This window comes from Musa acuminata, chromosome BXJ3-2 (assembly GCF_036884655.1).
Source record: "Musa acuminata AAA Group cultivar baxijiao chromosome BXJ3-2, Cavendish_Baxijiao_AAA, whole genome shotgun sequence".
NCBI lineage: Eukaryota > Viridiplantae > Streptophyta > Magnoliopsida > Zingiberales > Musaceae > Musa > Musa acuminata.
In genome coordinates, this window is record NC_088350.1 from 32093379 (window position 1) to 32113232 (window position 19854).

The 19854-nt window shown below is 35.5% G+C and overlaps 1 protein-coding gene across 13 annotated transcripts in view; it reads right to left on the reverse strand.

Annotated features, from left to right (window-relative positions):
* LOC103975259 (glycine--tRNA ligase, chloroplastic/mitochondrial 2) overlaps nucleotides 1–19854 on the reverse strand; it is a 59664-nt gene that overhangs the window by 24869 nt on the left and 14941 nt on the right. For all 13 annotated transcript variants that reach the window (XR_010494491.1, XR_010494493.1, XR_010494492.1 and 10 more), the window contains 10 exons: nucleotides 18358–18441; nucleotides 18003–18089; nucleotides 13195–13296; nucleotides 12530–12593; nucleotides 9398–9453; nucleotides 7267–7338; nucleotides 5014–5096; nucleotides 3620–3668; nucleotides 583–645; nucleotides 42–131 (listed from right to left, as the gene is read on the reverse strand). Coding sequence is in view for 7 of the 13 variants with exons in the window: in XM_065139594.1 (XP_064995666.1) it covers nucleotides 42–131; nucleotides 583–645; nucleotides 3620–3668; nucleotides 5014–5096; nucleotides 7267–7338; nucleotides 9398–9453; nucleotides 12530–12593; nucleotides 13195–13296; nucleotides 18003–18089; nucleotides 18358–18441 (750 nt within the window). In the remaining 6 variants the exon portion in view is untranslated. The remainder of the gene's footprint in view (nucleotides 1–41; nucleotides 132–582; nucleotides 646–3619; nucleotides 3669–5013; nucleotides 5097–7266; nucleotides 7339–9397; nucleotides 9454–12529; nucleotides 12594–13194; nucleotides 13297–18002; nucleotides 18090–18357; nucleotides 18442–19854) is intronic.

The following is a 19854-nucleotide window of genomic DNA, read 5'->3' on the forward strand; positions in this document are numbered from 1 at the left end:
AATAAAAAATTCATTATAATTGATAAAAGTGACCATCATACCTCCTCAACTAAGCTAGACTGCATAATAACATAACCATTAATGCTTGCAGTCAATGAATCAACATCACACAAAATCTTTTCCTTGCGCTCCTGCCATTAAAAATCATAAAACACAACAACCATTTTATCATCAATTTTGATATACAATAAAGGAATATTTGCCACTAATCTTTGTTTTGACCTGCAGATTCTGGGATTGTCATAGCAAATTGTGAATGGTTAACTTCTAAATATGGCATGAGATGTGTATAAAACTAAAAGTTGCAAACCAAGCAATACTGTAGATGAAGAAAAAAGCATGCATCACTTTGAAAATCGTTGCCACAAATGATTGCAAAGAAAATAATTGCATGTGACTCCAGTTACTCCACTATATAAGTATATATACATTTGGTGAAGAACAGGCAGAACAGTAAAATTGCAGGGCACGGATGTCCAGGACATATTACTCAAAAACAATATGCATATAGCACAATACTTAGCCCTTATTTCCAAAAAAAATTAATTAAGATATCAAGCAAAAAAGATAATAGGCATATACCTCAATGTTAATCAAGATGCCAGCTTCCATCATCTTATGCAGGTATGACTCAGCACTTTCTACCTGAGATAAAAGCAATCTTTAAATTTAGCACTTTTCTGAACCAATCCATCGAGCAAGAAACTAGCTAAACAAAGGATAGTGTACTGATGACACAGATGAAAAAAAAGACTAAAATCCAATCGTACTGGTAAATGCAATTACAAGAGGTTAAAAGCAAAGAACATGACATTTGAGTGACAAATCTGGGTGTAGATCATTTTAATAGAATGTCAAATGACACCAAAATAAATATATAGAAATTGGCAGATTGCATAAACTTTGCATCTTAATGAGATGATTCTTACAAATAATAATTGAAATTGGCTTTCACAACAATATCTAGAAAATAGTCACTCAATCATACAGCACAATAGTTTAAGTATTGCAAGATGATTAATTGCTGCAGAGAATAGTACATTTGCTATTAAGTTTGTCATAAATCAGACCAAGTAGCTTATTCACTACAAACATACAACTCTATGTAGACGGCATCAAATAAGAGGCAAAGCAGTAATATGTAATGAGCATTCATGTGAACATGATAAGAAGACATAAGTTAACAAGGGATACATTTGAAGAGAAGGATATCTATGCAAGTGAAGAATCTAGTGCAAAAAGTGGATGCAGGAAACCGACAGATGAATGGAATTTGTATGTGGCCTTCAGTAGGAAATACTCAATAAGACTAAAATCAGCACCGTTTTTTATTGGCATGAGTGAGCAATTATGAAAAAAATGACACGACACTGTTCAAATTAAAACTGGTTTGCTAAGGGTTATACTGGTTCTGGTATATCTAGTTGGACAGATAAGGTAAAAATCAAACATGTAGATTTCATTCCTATTTTAGAATACACCCCTTAAACAAGGTGTTGCAAATTGTCTCCTAGGAGGAGCTTCCCTTCTTCAAGGGGCAGAAGTGCCTCTAAAGAGAGCTAACTATATAATTATTAATGGAAATAAAATAACCAAACTCCAATAGATGTCCAAGGCTAGGTGAATATTTGGTTCAAAAAGGTACTGCTTTTTTTCCAGATTTCTGAACAGAACTAAATGATTGGATTTTCACTGCCGCAATCAAAATAGACTAGACAAAAATCCAAAGTCAACTAAAACAGAGTTTTTCATTTGGTTCCCAAAGGTTGTTGGTTGATGTACCCATGGTTCGCCTTACTAGTCGATACCGATGTATCGACCAGTCGCCGGTATAGTACATATTGATATATCAACACATAGTACAGTGGGATATACCAATAAACTGGTATGTATCACCCATACTGACCTCTTATTAGATTAGTATGTACTGCCCGTACCGAGCGGTATACCGTAGTACGATGAATCTTGGATGTAGCAACATGTGAGAACAGAATAAAGAAATATGCACAAAAAAAGTTATTTGGAAGCATTAACAAGAAAATCAAGCATACAACATCTGAATTAAAAGCACAAGCTAAAAAGAATTAATTTAGTGTACATCCAAAACAATGTACTGGAAGAATAAAAAAAAAATGATGAAGCACACAAGAGACAAGACATGAAAGAACCAAGGTAGAAAAACCTAAAACAAATCAAAACAAAACAAAATAATTAACAGTGTCCTTATTCATTGTCGTCATCACTTGTCTCCAAAGCCAGAGGCAACAAATTTGAGGATTCCATAACAGCATCACTAGGGCCAACAGCAAAGAACAACGCCAGATGTCTACCAGATCAAACAATGAACTTGTACCATCCCTCCAGTAGAGCCATGGCAGGACAGTGTTGTCACAAGTCAACAGATAATAGTGATTCCCTGAATCAAAAGCTTACACCATGGGTAGATTTTTCTTTTCTTATTTTCGTTTACGTGTTGAACAGAGAAAGAGGGGTTGAAAGAGGACTGGTTACTAAAGCATTGCAGAGCATGTTTAGGGTTAATACTTTAGGTATGGCCATTAAAGTCTGATACAACAGTAAATACAATAATGACGCTATCCTGGCTGAACCACTTTGTAGGTTCAACCGGACAATGGAGTGTGGGCTTCTTGATATTTGGGGGATGTTGGGACCAAGGATTAAAATTTCAGGATAGAACCAGTTTCGGTAACTATCAACACATATGGTCCAAACATAAGTAAATAAATACTGACCAGTATTGACATATATGGTCCAAAACAGGCCCTTGGTCAAACTGGTAAATATGAGTCTGAACTCACCTGTACAACCAAGATTTGAATCCTTAGTTGGGACCCTAAATCAATTATAACTCCAAACAAGCTGTCCATGCCAGTCTGAGCATGCACCAAATTGTGGACAACTTATACCAGGCGAATTGCACTCAATTAGTATTTTAAATGATGTAAACTGGCTCAAAGGTAAACTATTAGGCTCAGTATTCTTGTTCAAGTATAATTGAGGATAAAGTAAAAAACAAGTCCCTCTCAAGGTATGTAATCCCTCTCTATATGACCTGATGCACTTTATCACAACTTATCCTTCTATCTTATGTTTCTTATTCTACCTCTTGATTATCTCTCTCTTCTCTCCATTATGACTCCCTTAAAAGATACCTTCTTTCCCTCAAAGAAACAAAATACTAAATAGGAGGCAGACATCATATCAGAGCTTACCAAAAGCCAAAGGCTACTAATAAGGTTCCTAAAGATTGAAGTATCAAATAAAAACTTGTTGGGACTGTAGTTGAAGGTTGCTGACATTAAGCTTCTACACAAACTAACTGAAAATAAAACAATATATACCCATATTTTTTTATATAAAAACCAAAGCAAGATAATATTATAAATTTATAATATAAAGACCTAAGCATGATAACACTACAAAAAGATGCCAAGAATATGCTTGCTTCTTATCAAATAAACCCAATAGAATAACAAACTTTGGCAGTTAACCTATAATTACTTTGGTTTAAAGTTGTAGTCCTTTGAAAACTCACAAATATAAAACCACATATTAGAGATGTTTAAACAATAAATTTCAAAATAATTAGATTAATTACCTCAAGTATGGCTGAAGATGAATTACGAAGCCCACACGATTGCCTCCCACTTTTAGCATTAAAAAAAAAGAAGAAACATCAATTTGCATGAGAAAAATCACTAAACTAGGTAGATATCATCATCTACCATGTAAATTTATGAAAGAAATCTTCCAAGCATATTGCTATTAGCATATGGTTTCAAGAACAGCATAATATTTACGTAACAACTTTGTAATATTCATGTAAGGTAAACCTTTGTCACATAATTATTATAGCTAATAAAGCAACAAAAAGTGATCAAACTTAAGTTTATTTCATTGAAAGTGGCTGCTGCTAGTACGCCTCGAGAAGAAATCTGTGCTTCCTCTGCGAATTGCAAAATGTAAACTTGGAGTTTAATGGTGCAGTAGAATTGGTTGTTTCTTATGTTAGAAAAAGGATTTCTGATATTTTCTTGGAGAGAGTCCTCAAAGCAGCAAACATTCTTGTTGTTTAATCAGCAAGTTAACCATCCTCTCATGAAGGGTCCACCTACTCTTCCTATCTCTTTGATTTCAGCAGCTTGCCTTCTAAATTGGCAGAAGCATTTTTTGTGCAATGAAAAATTGACAGCAAGTCTACAACATTCCTTGACATTTCTAATGAGGCCTAGCATAGTAGAAGAATGTCAATTATATTGGGCACCTCCATTAGACTTGAGTTTCAAGATAGTTATTTCTTATCTTCATCTTCTAAATGAATTGATGCAGATTGTGTCATTCAACCCAGGGATTTCAGCCTATGTTTTTAGTAGTGACCTTCATTTATATCATTGTGGCAGGGCTACACATCAAGATTCATTGGTCAATTTTCCAAATCAAAACATAAATTAAGATTGCAAAGGGTGAATAGATAATGCAAGACACTATTTACATATAGGAAGCACCAAACCAGTAAAAACGTCCAACAAAAATTTGCATTTTCTTCTGATGCACTTTTTACTTTTTTTCTAATGGAAAATTCAATAAGAATGAATTTTTTTATCGACACATGTATTTATCTGTCTATATGTGTACATATATGTATTGACAGAAATATGCATATATTTATATGCACATAATATATATACATTTATACGTAAAGTGAGGTACAGACGACAAAGGCAAATAGATATAAATATTTGATAACTACTAACAAAAACTTTGCTACCAAAATACAAGAATAAATTATAAAGATCAATAATCAGTCCAGGGCCCCAGGCATAGAATAGAAGTGTTCCACTCATCTTACTTGATGTTGATAATGAATACTGAATAGACATTTCATAGAATTAAAACAAGGTGTAGGATAGAGAGAGAGGTATACAAAAAGATGCTGCAAATGAAATGAAAATTTTATAGAAATGATACCTTTCTGTCACTACCATAAATTACCTTGAAACTCCTGCAAAAGCAAATGGCAAAACCATATCCCCATGCAGTGCTAAAATCCAGCGAATTGGCCGACTAAACATGACCTGCATTTGAAATAATTTAATAAATCCTATAACAAACTATACCAAATAGATAAATCATACAACAATTTAGTAAAGAAGATATCAGAAACAGAGAATTGGAGAATGTGATCTTCTAATACATGTATATGGCATAAGGCACCTAGTGCACATGGCACAAAACAATGTTTGATAAAATGCTACCTTCAAAAATATTTGTCATTCATAGAATTAAGGATTAAAATGGGAAGCCAAATTGCTACAAAGAGGCTAGACGATGTAAGGAAAGATAGCTGATCATCTTTAATTGAAATATTTCTTCTGGGTACATGTTTACTCCATATATATGAGAATGTTGCACAAGTAACTTATATATTTTAGGATACTTTAATATAGATGTCATAGGCATAGAAGAAAATAAATAAATGAGCAATAATTTATGGTGACATCAGCTTCATCATGTTGAATTCTGATACATAGAATATACAAAGTAGGGATTGTAATTTTGTGGCACAGAGGCATGCCAGTACCTTTTTGCCAATTCATTATATGAAGCAAGGTTCGCAATACCGTACCGTACCGGAGTTTCGACCTGGGCTCGGTACCGGTATACCGCTCGGTACACCCAGGTGTACCGAGCGGTATATTCAGGCGTGCCGAGCACTGTAGCAATGCTACACTGCTACAGTACTGCTACAGTACCGGACCGGTAACAGGCGGTCCGCGTACCGGAAGCCTGTCGGACCAGTACGTACCGCCCGTACCGGGCGGTACGGACCGGTACTGCAAACCATGATATGAAGAATTTCAGTCTGTTTTAATTAAAAAATATTTCAAAACAATAATTTACGTCATTTGTTTTCTTTTAGGGTTTGAATCTGAAGTGTGACAATTGACTAAAATGGAAAAGGTAAGAACCATGATTCTACATATCAGGCGAACTAGACCAGAACTTTCATACCACCGACACATTGACCACACCGAATGGGAGGTTCTAAAAGAAGCTTACCACCTCGTAGGCCTTGTGCACCAAACTGTAAGTCCTTTTTTTTTTATCTTTTGCAGTTTTATTTTTATAATTCTAGAAATCCAACTACCCAACCAATTCCCCAAGGGCATCTCTTTCTCTTCCTCACATAGTATACTTGCGCCCAGCACCTTTAGCCCCCACCCGCTGCCTCCTTCCACACACCCCCCCCCCCCCCCCCTCCTCTCTCCAAAATAAAAAGCTCATCACCCAACCAAACCCCAAGGGGCATCTCTTTCTCTTCCTCACATAGTACACCTGCACTCAGCACCTTTAGGCCCAACCCGCTGCCTCCTGCTGCCATCGACTACCTCCAGACTCACCCTTCAACCTGAATCTATCTCAAAAGAAGAGAAGTCTCCTGTCTCAAAAGAAGAGAAGTCTTCGGTCAAAAATAGAAAGGTTGACTTCATAAAGTAATCCCTTCTATCTTACTATTAAGATATAAACATAAACAAATAACATGGAGACTAGGGTATGGATATCTCAAGAAAGGAGAGGACCAATCAATCAAAATTAATCAAGAGTAAAATGGCTAACCTGATAAAGTCCTCTTCTCTTATTTTGTTTAAACTTTAAAGAATACATAATAAGTAACACAGTGTAGCATGCAAATTATAGAGTATATATAACCAAACGTATAGGTTGACTAGCACAGACCATCCAATAAGGGCAACACATCAATATTAAAATCATACAGCAACTAGAGTAGCCATGCAAGGAAATCTTATAAAATGTTGTCACATTTGCAATAGCATGAAAAATACAAAGCATAACAAAGACATAATCAGTCATGAACAACATTGATAGGAACATAGGACTGTGCAAAATGAAAAAAAAAAATTCAAAAAACACAATGGACAACATAAACCTTGCTGCCTGTTGAATAAAAGAAAAATAACAAAACCTGGAGAAAAACAGAAACTTATTTGGATATTAGAAATTGATAACAAAGTGTAATATTTTATTAAAGATGATAATGGAAGACAATAGATGGAGAAAACTTTCATAGCATTCCAATTCGATGGAGAGCACAGAAGTAAAAAAGAACAGTAGAACACTGGTACCTTAGTTCTGAAACCTAATGGCCATTCAAGAATAAGATTAAACACTTTAATGCAATTAGCAAGTTCTAACTGCTCAGAAAAAGGGAACAACCTATCTTACCTGGGAGTTCCATCGCATTGATTTTGGAAATGAGATCTTAGTCAGAATACTTGGTAGATCTTCAATTAACACCTATAAAATGTAGAATAGCAACTTAGAAGCATTTCTAAACCCATAAAAAAAATTATCATTACAGAGCATCACTTCCAATAAGTTTACAAATTGTGAAGTAATGTATCACACTATCATTATTCATGAAGAACTTTCATATGATCCATTACATATTAAATCAGCTGGTAAATCATGCCACTGATTTGCTGGTAATTTTTGGAGTGAATATTGACGATATAAATGGGTAGGAATGTTCCCCCTTGATCTGAAATGTGATTTAAATTTTAAACTATGATAACTCCAGGGCTATCTTTGATAGATAATTTCTTTTATTAGAGAATACACAACTAATGGGTAGGGCAAAAAAATCCCCTCTATCTGACATGTAATTAAAGCCCCAACAACTCCAGAGCTTTCTTATCAGTACTAGGCAACACAAGAAAAATATCATAAATTCATAATTCTTTTGCCAATAATTTAGTTCAGGAGCTGATAACTGAATGATGTTACATCCTTTGTTTTGTCTCCTTTGTTGAAGCAGCTCATGGCTAATGAAACCAGGTATTGGTACCATTAATTGCAACTTTTTTCAAAATTCTGTTGAATAAAATATCTTCAAATTCTACCAGAAAAATTATATATAAATATATATATATATATATATATAATAATGATTTCAATCACAGTTGAATGTTGGTCTTGATAAATTCTGACTTGTCTAGTACCAATATGCTAAAAATATACCAACTTATACCACCTACTATCACCTAAAAAAAATAGAAAAAACATATAGCAACCCATATGGTCTAGGGTTTTGAATACCGGTTTGTATCGACATACCGAGCTCTGCTCAATACGGTATGTACCGATATATACTGTCGGTACACCAGGGCATATCTAAAACCTTAAAAATACCTTCATCTACCACGCCAGGGTGTACCGACCGGTACGCCTCGATAACAATCGAAATCCAAGGTGGTACTGGTCAATACGTTTCAGTATTGGTCAAAACACTGGTACTGCCCAATAGAGGACGGTCCGCATACCGATATCCTCTCAGACCGATACATACCGCCCGTACTAGGCGGTACATATTGAAATTGAGAATCCTGATATAGTCTACTATCAATCCTTAACTGGAGCAACAAATACCAATTTATACCAACCAGTACAATCAAAATTTGTTTACTTGCTATATAACATCGAAATATATAAATAATCGACTTAAATTTGTATTGAACCATGAGATATAAGTTACAGCCATTACCTAACTAGATCATAAATAGAAGCAAAAAAATGGATGATAAGAGGATCATTTGTACTCTCATCTTTTTCTTATTACCTATGGTGCTACATCTTACTTAAAAATTAGTTTTTCTCCTACTTAAAAATTATGTACTACTTGCTAGAGACATTTTTATATTTAAAGGTTCAAACTAACAAGAAAAACAGTAATTAATCAAGAAGCTATTTCACTCAATTATTAACATTTCCTTTTGAAGTGACCCAAGATTCGTTTGAGAGAACTCTTTCTAAAGAGTATGTTAGTGTCTCACGTTAACTTTTTGGCTTTGTAGATAAAGTGGTGGGAATTGGTTTTTAAGATGGATTTATTTAGGGTCAGATGTGTTGTAGTTAGTCACTTAGTGTATAGTTGGTTATATGAACTCCTGTAATGAACTATAACGTATGTTTTAGTTACTATTGGTAGTTTGAGCTTTAAAGTGTAAATCATGCATTAGTTTCCTCCGAAATAAAAAAAGCTTGAGAGAAATCAGGCATACATACTAAACTCATGTCTCACAACACGATATATCATTTTCAATACCATTTAGCTTTAGTAAGTTTAGCATCCATGGGCAATCTTAGGCCCATAATGACCGTTCTCACAAAATCTACTTAGGTCACCAGTGCTAGCCTTCTGCCCCTCTGCCTATCCATGTCTCTACTTAAAATTAACTTATAACAGCAAACTTAACATCTACGTTCATAATTTACAAAATTACATTTAGCAAAAAAAGTAGTGCAAGATTATCCCCATAAACAAACTGATTTTGTCATAAAAGATGAAGTACAGAACCTCAAAAGCAGATTGTGCAGATTCCTTCACCTTAATATATACGTATTCTGTCTTCCCTGCAACAGATAGATATTGAAAGTGATAATCAATAGTGGTCATATTTACTTCGAGGAAAAAAGAAAGTAGTATATAAAGGTCAAAATTGAATAATTAATATGTATACATCATGAAATTTCAAAATGAAATCTCATGCAATCGACTGGTACATCAACTTGTGCATTGCCAAAAGCAAGAAAAGAGATGCATAACAAACCATGTCTAAGGTCTTGTTTCAAATGACATTATACAGATCTGGAGGATTCTTTAAGTGAAATGTTATGAACTATAGAAAATTTACTACAACAAAGAAGCTAGTCTAAAATTTTAAACAATGTTGCTATTGTGTGACTGCCTTTAGATTGGTTCTCCAGTCATCTTGTAAAAATTCAAGAAACCATTGGAGTGTGTAATAATTTTTCTTTTTTTCTTCTATCTTCTAAAATCTTGTCCTCTGCCATTTTCATTTGTCACCCCCTTTTTACTTTCTTTGTTACCTATGCAACATGTATCTACAAGCAGCAGACCAGATCAACAATCTTAGTAATAAGCCATTTCATGCTATCTATTAACAATTATAGAAGATAATGTTAACAGACCAAACTAACACATTCTATCACATCAAGGCTGGAGCTTGGTCAGTTTACTTAGGATATCTATGAGCAGATTCAGACCTGAATAATCCACTACAAAATTGAAGCAAAATGCTAGCTCCCTGCTGTTCTCCCTTTTCTAAGAAAGTTCAATCCTGCAGATCAACCAAAAACACAATCCTGGAAACCACACAATCAAATATTCCAATTCATTGAGCACAAAACCTAAAGCCTGTGTGCTTTTTTTCGATCAAATAAAGATTCCTAACTGAACTAACAAAGCTATATAAAACTTAGAAAATTGTGAAATAAGTACATCACCCAATTTGGACATAAAGGTTAATTGCATAAAGAAAGCCCAATTGTTGTAATTTCCAACTGATCTAAGCCTTCCACCTCACCATACATTAACCATGGGCATATGATTTCGTAATAAGTTTCCCTTAACTACAGACAATACTGAACAAAGTATGAAGCCAGCAGGGAACTAAGAAAGGATAGACAGAGAATTTTAACAAACTGATTTACCTAATAGTGGATGACCAACTAGACTGAAATGGACCAACACCATGGCACGTGTAAAATACAGCTCCTTGGCCTATGCACCACCCTCAAATTATGTAGACAAGATCATCGACTCCCTAACGTCGCCACCATTATTGGTTGAGGTATTGTTGCCCATGTCACTTTTATGTCTCTGGACTGAGCGGGTTGTTGAATGTGATTGAGAAGGTGTTTCGTCGCCCGACTCGATTCTTTCCAACGGTACGACTGATGTTATTGCCTTCTCCTTTGCCTTTGCAAACTGGGTGGACGACCGTGACGATTGGGTGTCTCTAGTTTCTCGAGCAGTTTGACTCGATCTTGTCTGGCTCCTTCTGCCACATTCTAACCGAAGGAAATCTTCCTCTTAATCCTCCCAAATTTGATCCAATCCACAAATCGTAACTTTGTTGAGTTTAGAAGAATGAAAATGTAAGAATAAGAGAGAGATATGAGTGAGAATGAGTTTTAGAGAGTTGAAGAGATTCAGAGAGTAATATAAGTTGAAAGAGGGGGAAGGAAAGGGTTTTTAGTTCAAACGATCTCATCCCTTGATCGGTAACGATCGAAATTCGACCATTACCAACGGGTACAGGTGGGTAACGATCGGATTTCAACTGTTACCGCCCGGTACAGACCCCATATCGCCCGATACAAGGTCAAGTTATGGTATCACTCAGTAGAGGATGGTTCGCGTACCAGTCCCATGTCAGACCGGTACGTACCGTTACGGTTCGGTACAGCAAACCCTGGTTGAGACTTGTATTATCATATCAGTAACAGAACAGTGATAGACTACTTCAGTTAGCTCTTCTCCCTATCTTGTTCTGCTAGAGGCACTACTTCTCCAAAGAAGTATGTCCTACAAAGAGGGAGAATTATAACAAAACTAGGCTTTAGATTAGCCATGATGGTAAAACACATTGGAAACTAAGAATTATAGTAAAAAAGTAGTAGCAGATAGAGTATTTATCATGCAAAGAACTCGAATGTCGAAAGAGAGTTCAAAAACACCAAAACTATGACTTAATCTCAAATTTCAGATCAAAAAAGGACTAGTTACAACCAGCGCTATGGCTCTATTTGTAGACCTAATAAATGTTTTTAAACTTCAAATTGAACTTTTAGACGTGGAAAAATGGGGATAGAAACATTTCTTTTTTATTTTTGGAAAACCATGTAATTCCATGTAAAGAGACCCTCCAACTTCAGAAAAATCCTAATTTCTTAAGAACTCTCTAGAAGTAATCCAATAAATATAACAAACCTAGACTTGCCATAACTCAACTGTAGACTCAAATTGGCTAAACAAGACCTCGACTAACATCAAATATGGATCATCGATTCCATAACCATACTAAAAGCCAACATCACACAAACATATTCAGCCCTACATATTACATAACATGTCGAATCAGAAGAGGAGTATGTCTCAGTTTGTAGATGATTTCTATATATCGACAAGCACATTCAGCATCACAAAGCATTTAAGGAACGTCAAGAAGACAATTTTCATGACCTGCAGACATACATAAATATTATAATTTCTCTTCCCAGACAGCCAAAACCTCACGGTTATCGACAAAGGTAAATGGTTCAGAAATAATTAAAAAGAACAGCAAAGCAGAAAATTCTACTTCCAATACAGAAGTAGCACCACTTGGTTGTATGACTGACAGCATCCAGTTAAGAAAAAAGCAAATGGAGTAAAAACACCATTTTTCATTTGAAGCATGATGCGAACAAAGCACAATCTGCAATATCGCTTACACAATAGGAAAGTCCATGTTTCTGGTGGAAAACATGATTTTGCTATGGCTGAAAATTGTTGTTATACTTTGGGGAGAAGATCATTATCTTTGGCACTAGGATGGCCTCTAGATAAAAGTGTCTTTGATGGAAAATTTAGATTATGAAGCACCAAAGGTGAATGCACGACACAGAGAAGAATAGTACTAACCTTCAAATTTCTTGTATAGACAGCCAATAGCTACACAGTTCTTACGGCAGAATCCCTCAGCAGCCTGACAGCATATATTGATATTTTATACCAACAAAAAAGAACACGGATAAGCTTTTAGCTAAAGAGTGTTGAACAACAAAAACCAAGGCTAGCTTTAGCTTTAGCTTTAACATTCAAAACTATTCTATGAAGAATTGGACTATTATGTTATTTTAATTACTTCTCACAAAAATCTGACAGTTAAATTATGCTGATGTAACAAGGACACATCATACAACCTCTAATACTTAAACAGCTGATACTTTGATATTTTGAAGTTCAGATATCCATCACCTTTTACATATGTATGTGTGCAACATGATGTTAGACAAAAAACAGCAAATAAAGTGATCATTATATCAGATGATAAGTAGTTGAAAGTTGAAACATGAAAGGACATATGCCATGCATTTAGGATCAATAATGGAATGAAAACGAGAGAGATAATAACCTTCTTCTTGCCACCATAAAAGTTAAGAAAAAAAGACAGAACTTTATGTCAAACTAAAGGTATGCATATATTTCAATACGTGATATGAAGTCTGTTGGTAGAGACAATATCCTTCATATATAGAAGCATACTACATCAGAAGTTTCATTAGGAACTGAAGCAACCAATGAACCTTAGTAGGATTTCCTTCAGAATCAAATGCCTTTGATGCAGGAGGACCTCGAACTTCAACCTCATTTTCTGCTTGCTTATGACTGAGGCTCTCAACAAAAATCTGTGAATTGGCCCAAAAGTTTATTAGTTATAAAATGATGGCATTCGATCAGTGACAATGATCAATGAGAATAATTATGATAAATACTTCCAGTGTACTGCAAAATTGCAAATTGAACCATCAAAATGTCATCTTCTTGATTGCTTTGGTACCTCAAAAGGCTATCAGAATTTAAAGTAACAAGTAAAAACAAACAAATATACATGATTGATGGCATCGTTTTCAGGATTTAAGTTAAGGGCCGAGATTAAAATAGCTTTTAAAAATATATGGTCAAATCTATTGATCACTATTTGCATATAACTTTTTTTATACAACCATATATATAAGATCCAACATAATTATAAGATCACTATTTTGAACTATCAGGATTTGTAAAACATATCTGGAAACAGTTTGCAAACAGTTGCAAGTAGGAATGTATCATGGGGATCTTGAAACTTCCATTTGTTCATACATGAGCAAGTCTGATTTTGTTGTTAATTAAATGAGCCATCAGAGATAGTAACAACAAATTAAGTCAAGCAGTTAATAAAACCATTTTTAGGATAGTAAAATACATGACCAGGATAAAAAAACAAAAAAATGCCTTTCTGTTGTTAGTATATCATCCTGGTTTCACATGTAGAACACCATTAAGAATTCAATATTATAGAACCTTTTGGTATAATCCTCAAATCATAAGCATCAAATCCATATGTTTACTCAATCCAAACTTCATCAGGTTAAGAATAACTACTTAAGTAGGGTAAAGGTCTAGCAGAGAAAACAGGGAGAGCACAGATGCTTCTTGGAATATTGAAACTTTTATTTATTAGCACAACATGTCTGGCAGATCATTGCTACTCCAATAAGTTATTAGGTTCAGAGAAACCAATTGATAAGCTAAGAAAATAATAGCACAGTTTTATAACATCAAAATCTAAGGCCCAGATAAAAGCTTATTCTCATTGTTTTCAGTGTCTAGGTTGATATGATCCATAAAGCATAATATTCAATTTTATTTGACCTTTCTCAGTTCTTAAATAACTAATTAATCAGGGAAAATCCTAGTATTGACTTCAGATGCATTCTTCGAGAGTCGCCACTACAGAAACTACCACCTTTCTTGGTGAGGAGGAAGGAGTCCGGAACTCTCTTCAGTATCATGCCACAGCAACTAAAAAAGCAGCTATCAGCTACTGCTTTCACCCAAACAGTACACCGTGCATTAAACGCCAAACCTCATCAACCGAACGCGAAGACAAAGAATGTTATCAACTGTTAATGACATTTTTGACTTGCATACTTTCCCAACAAATAGAACCAAACTTGAACTATAGCAAGTGAACTTGGAAACCGGCAGGACTTAAACATAACTAGACACGAAACTTCACGAAACTAACTCAACTGACTTGATAAAAAGTACAGTAAATTAATACATCTTAATCAACATGTTGAATTTGAATCAAACTAGATAACTTCTCAAATTATCATTAAAGATAACTGACTATCCCAGAAAAACTCATGTTAGACCAGATTAAACTAAACCTATCTACGACTTACCTAGGACTCAACTGATATTGTCCTGGGTCACTTTATGTGTTAAAGCTAGTGTGGCACCATGTAGATGAAGATATCCACATTATGTCTTTGTCATCCATGTAGATGTGACTTGTGATGTAGAGGCAGCAAACACAGATTTAGTGGGTCCACAGCAATCCATGTGTGCATGAATTAGCACCTTGCAGATGTACTTCCCTATCTAAATATTTAGATGCACTTGGCACCATGTAGATTACACAAATGCCCTTTTATTCACATAGATAAATTAAAATTAGTCAAATGACATTAAGTCTTGAGTCATAGTTTACAAAAAGTGCAAACAGTAGGTGGTCACATGCCAAGGGTTCTTGTTTAAAAGGACCAGAGTACGATGCCCAGGAAGAGCAGGAGTGGAAAGTGAAATTTACATTCTATTGTTGTATTCTAACAAAAAAGCATATATTATTTTGGTCTAGCAACAAAGATGATAACACCAAAACAATCCAGGGATTGAAATGGATGAAGAGCAAGAAAGCAAAGGGTTTACTGCTGTTGTTCTGTGAAAAAGGGAGCAATTTTGCTGTTGAAGCAGGTTTCTATTGTGGCTACAAAAGAGATTCCTTTGTGTTCAAAGTTGAGCTGGTGGCCAAAATGGAAGCTCAGAAGAAAAAGAAATGTTTGACAGGCAGGCATCCAGTATCCCATCAACAATTAGCACAAGAGCAACAACGTCATTACCTAACCGTCAACATCCATGGCTCACTTGAGCACCAGATCATGGAGAACAAAGACATGTGACAAGCATGTGGTTATTAAGGTTCGCCTCACCGGTTCAAACCAGTGTGCCAATCGGCCAACAGCACAATACATGCCACTCTGTGCCAATGTACCATGTGTAGGTACAGTGGGGCATACCGGCGACATAAAAAAAAAGAGCAAAAAAAAGCTCCAGAAATTTAAAAAAAATAAAAAAGTTATATTAGGGTTTTTAAATTGAAAATAAATATAAATTTAGTATAATTTTAGCAAAAAAAATTTTAATTAGGAAAAAATAATGGCACATATCTTTTTCGGACTTTGAAAAACAGCTTTGTAGAGTTTAAGAGAGTGCAGATGAGATAATGAGAAAAATATGAGTGAGAAAGTGATTGAATAGATGAGTTAAAGAGAGTGAAAGAGGAGAGAATGAGGGGGTAGAAAGGGTTTTAAAACCCTTTCTACTGGATCAAACGGTCAGATGGACCATTTAAATCAAATCAATCCTAGCCCTTGATCGGTATCAGTCGAAATTCGACCGTTATCGATTGGTATAAGTTGGTAACGATCGGATTTCGACCGTTTTGACCGGTACAAACCTTGTATCGAGCAATATACTGCCATTTAACATAAACTACCCGATATAGGGTGATCCGCATACTGGTCCTTGTAGGACTTGTACTTACCGCTTGTATCGGGTGGTATACTATGGCACAACAAACCCTGGTGGTTATGACCTTCCATCCACAATCATCACAATGATTGGGTATCAAAACATTAAACAAGTCTATCAATGCTACCACCTAAACTTAACAAAAGACCCCTTAGTAACCATGGGGTATCAAAAAATTTATTCAACTTTTTCGAAGAAAGTAATTTAAGGCAGTGGTTTAAAAAGCGTTAGGCGCCAAAAGGCGCCAAGGTCCAAAAACGCCCGAGGCGCTAGGCGCTCGCCCAGGTGCTCGCCCGAGCGAAGTGAGGCGTTAAAATATAAAAATATATAATATAATTAATAAATATAATTATTTAAATTTTTAAATAAAAATATGTTATTAAATTAATCTAATAAATACAAATACTATTACTAGTATACAGTTAATAGTATATTGTATACTGTTAACAGTATACTATATACTATTAACAGTATACTATCGAAAGAAGAGAAGAGTCGGAAGACCGAGGGTGTTGAATGAGAAGAGCGGGAGCGGCAGCTGCGAGCGACGATAGTGGCAGCGGCAACAGCGAGCAACAACAGCGACAGCGGGAGCAACAAGCGGCGACAGTGGCACCGGTAGCAGCGAGCAACGGGAGCGGCGAGCGGAGACAGTGGCAACAGTAGCAGCGGCAGCGAGCAGCGACGACAGTAGCGTGAACGACGAGTAGGGTTAGGGTTGGGGAAGTCACGCTAATATCGGTGCTTTAGTTGGTTCGATTGAACCAATTAAAGCACCGGAGACCGAACTAGACCTCAAACGCTGGTTCGGTCGCCTGGTTTAACCCAAGCACTTGCCCGAAGCGCCCGACGCCTAGGCTCGGGCGAGCGCCCAAGCGGCACCTCTTTGAAGCGCGCCGCCTGGAAATGAAGCGAGGAGCTCGGGCCTCGCGTCGCCCGAGCACCTTTTTAAATCACTGATTTGAGGAAAGAATTTAGATTCATTGACACAAATCCCAAGCCATTTCCTTTGTGGGATTAATTACTACTACAACAAGAAAAGCAATAATGGCCGCATCATAATTCATAACAAATATGAAGTCTAACGCAGCAATGTTTAAATTTGTTAAATTTATAAACAATTATTACGACATCAATTTGAAACTAGAAGCATCAAAAATATACAAGAGGCTCTAGCATATATGGGGTCTGGTCTAGCAAATAATAGGTCTAGAGAGAATCAATATATGCCTTACCCTACAAGCAAAAAGACAATTTCAATAACTGGAACCTGATCATCAAAGTGAAAATGAGCAACCTTCTCATGATACCAAGGCTTGTCCTCTTGAACTACAAGTAACACTTATGTTTTTCCCTTTTTCTTTCTTTTTTTTTTTTTTGCGACACTTTTGATATTACCTGATGCATTCATCCATAAGAAAACAGGGAATATTGGACCAAAAGGCTTGGTACAAGTGTCGACTGAAGATGGACTATTTGTTAATAGTTGTTTTTGTGTTTGATCATTCGATAATGCACAGACCAGTAGATTCAGTTAGAACAAGTTCACAGAGATACAAGGCTCAAATACAAGAAACTATACTCACATAGGCTACTATATTAGGACATCAAACAGGAGCAATGTTGGAAACAGAATTTATCATATTTATAGGCATTAGAAAATTCAATTGCACTTCAAATTATAAGTATCAAAAATAAATTCCACTACTCAAGATTCACCAAATTCTAGGACACTACAGATGAGAGTTGTTACCACTAGTCGTCGTGGTGTACCATATGCTGAAACTTTACCATGACTCAGTCTTCGTTTTTCCAGCAACTCTACAGTTAGATTTTTTAGCTGCAACAAGTGTGAAAAAGTTACACAATTAGAGAAATCATTTTTTTTTCATTTTGAAAAAGTCAACTGCATATCTAGCAACCAGGACATGAAGTAAATTAGGATGAAGCCCTAAGTATCCACCAACATAATCATACTGACGTCTGAAACAAAACCTAACACTGCAGTCAACACTCACTGCATCAAGATGCATCAAGTTCACTAGTTGAACTATGAGAAAAGTATTACCCAACTAAAGGCTACTTTGTTTAAAAGGAAGGAGCAGTACTTGATTACTCGCTTCATTTACATCATGTGGGGGCATCTCTTCAGTGCCAATTTCAAGAACAAATGCTCCAGGCTGTTCCATCACCTGCTAGTATAGAAACACAAGATAAAAAACAAGGGAAAAGAGAAAATCATTATCAAACATGGAATGTAAATTGAACACTTAGTGCAGGAGTTCAATTTAAACAACAGAAACTATTATGTCTATATAACAACATGACGGAAAAGATTAGGTAAAAAAGAGAATAAAACAAAAAAATGCAGAAATGACTCAAAATCAAGCAAACAAGGATTCTTTTCCTTTCTCTTCATCTTCTTCCTTTTTTTGTTTACATTTTTCCCCATGTTCCCCTTTGCAGATCCCCGATGCAAAGAGTACAAGGGCAGATTGGATGGACCCAGAGGTTTTCGCAGCGGAATTAACTGGATCCCAAGAAATTAATATTTCTAAGATTTGAGTATTTACGGTGTGGGGAGCCAGGTGCTGTGGTCCATGCCACCAACCCGACAAGGGCATCAAAATGGTATGTACCATGTGGTATGTACCAATCGAGACAGAACATTGAACCAATTCACAAGTTATTATCTTCTCTATATACTTAAAGAATTATGTGCCAAAATAGTTTAAGTCATGACAAATAGATCAAAGATGTTGGTGAGTTACTCTTTATTCATAACAATTTGTAACTATATATTGTAGCACTTAAAAAATCATCCTTCTCATTATTTAACATTCCCTATTTAAAAAACTTTTATTTCTATATCCATACCATAAGGCAAGGTTTGCCTTACCGGTCTATACCGGTGTACCGACAAGTCATCAATACAATACGTACCGAGGCATACCAACGTATCGTCTGTCGGTACATTGGGGTGTACCGACAATATACCCGAAATCATAAAAAATAGCTCAAAAAATACTTAAAAATAAAAAAAAAATTAGATTAGGGTTATTAAGTTGGAAATAAATATAAATTTAGTATAATTTTAACAAAAATAACCTAAATTGGAAAATAATAGTGACACATCTTTTTCGAGCTTTGAGGAGTAGCTTTGTGATACGTTCTGAATCGTCCTTCCATTAATATTGAATTATTTACAAGGAAATGATTTGAATTATTAGATTATTTTTTAAACAACTTAAACTTTAAGATTCTAATGAATCAAGTAATTAATCGAAGGAGATACCTGGTTCTACCACCAAAAAGAACAATAAGACTCCACGGGTGGTAGATTAGGATCCTCGATCATATGTATCTGCATATCAATTTGATATGTTTGTCAAACTCAATCCTGAAATTGATCTTACGACATAGTATACTGATACATCATATATCATTAGTGCATCAATATGGTAATAGTCATAGTCTGATCGTTGTGAAGTGTAAACCACATCTGTCCGAGACGGCTCATGAGGTAAGGATAAATGTGGCATGTATTAGTGCGGAGCATGGAGAATGTCAGAACTTCGACTTTCGCTACCGATCTGCTACTTCGT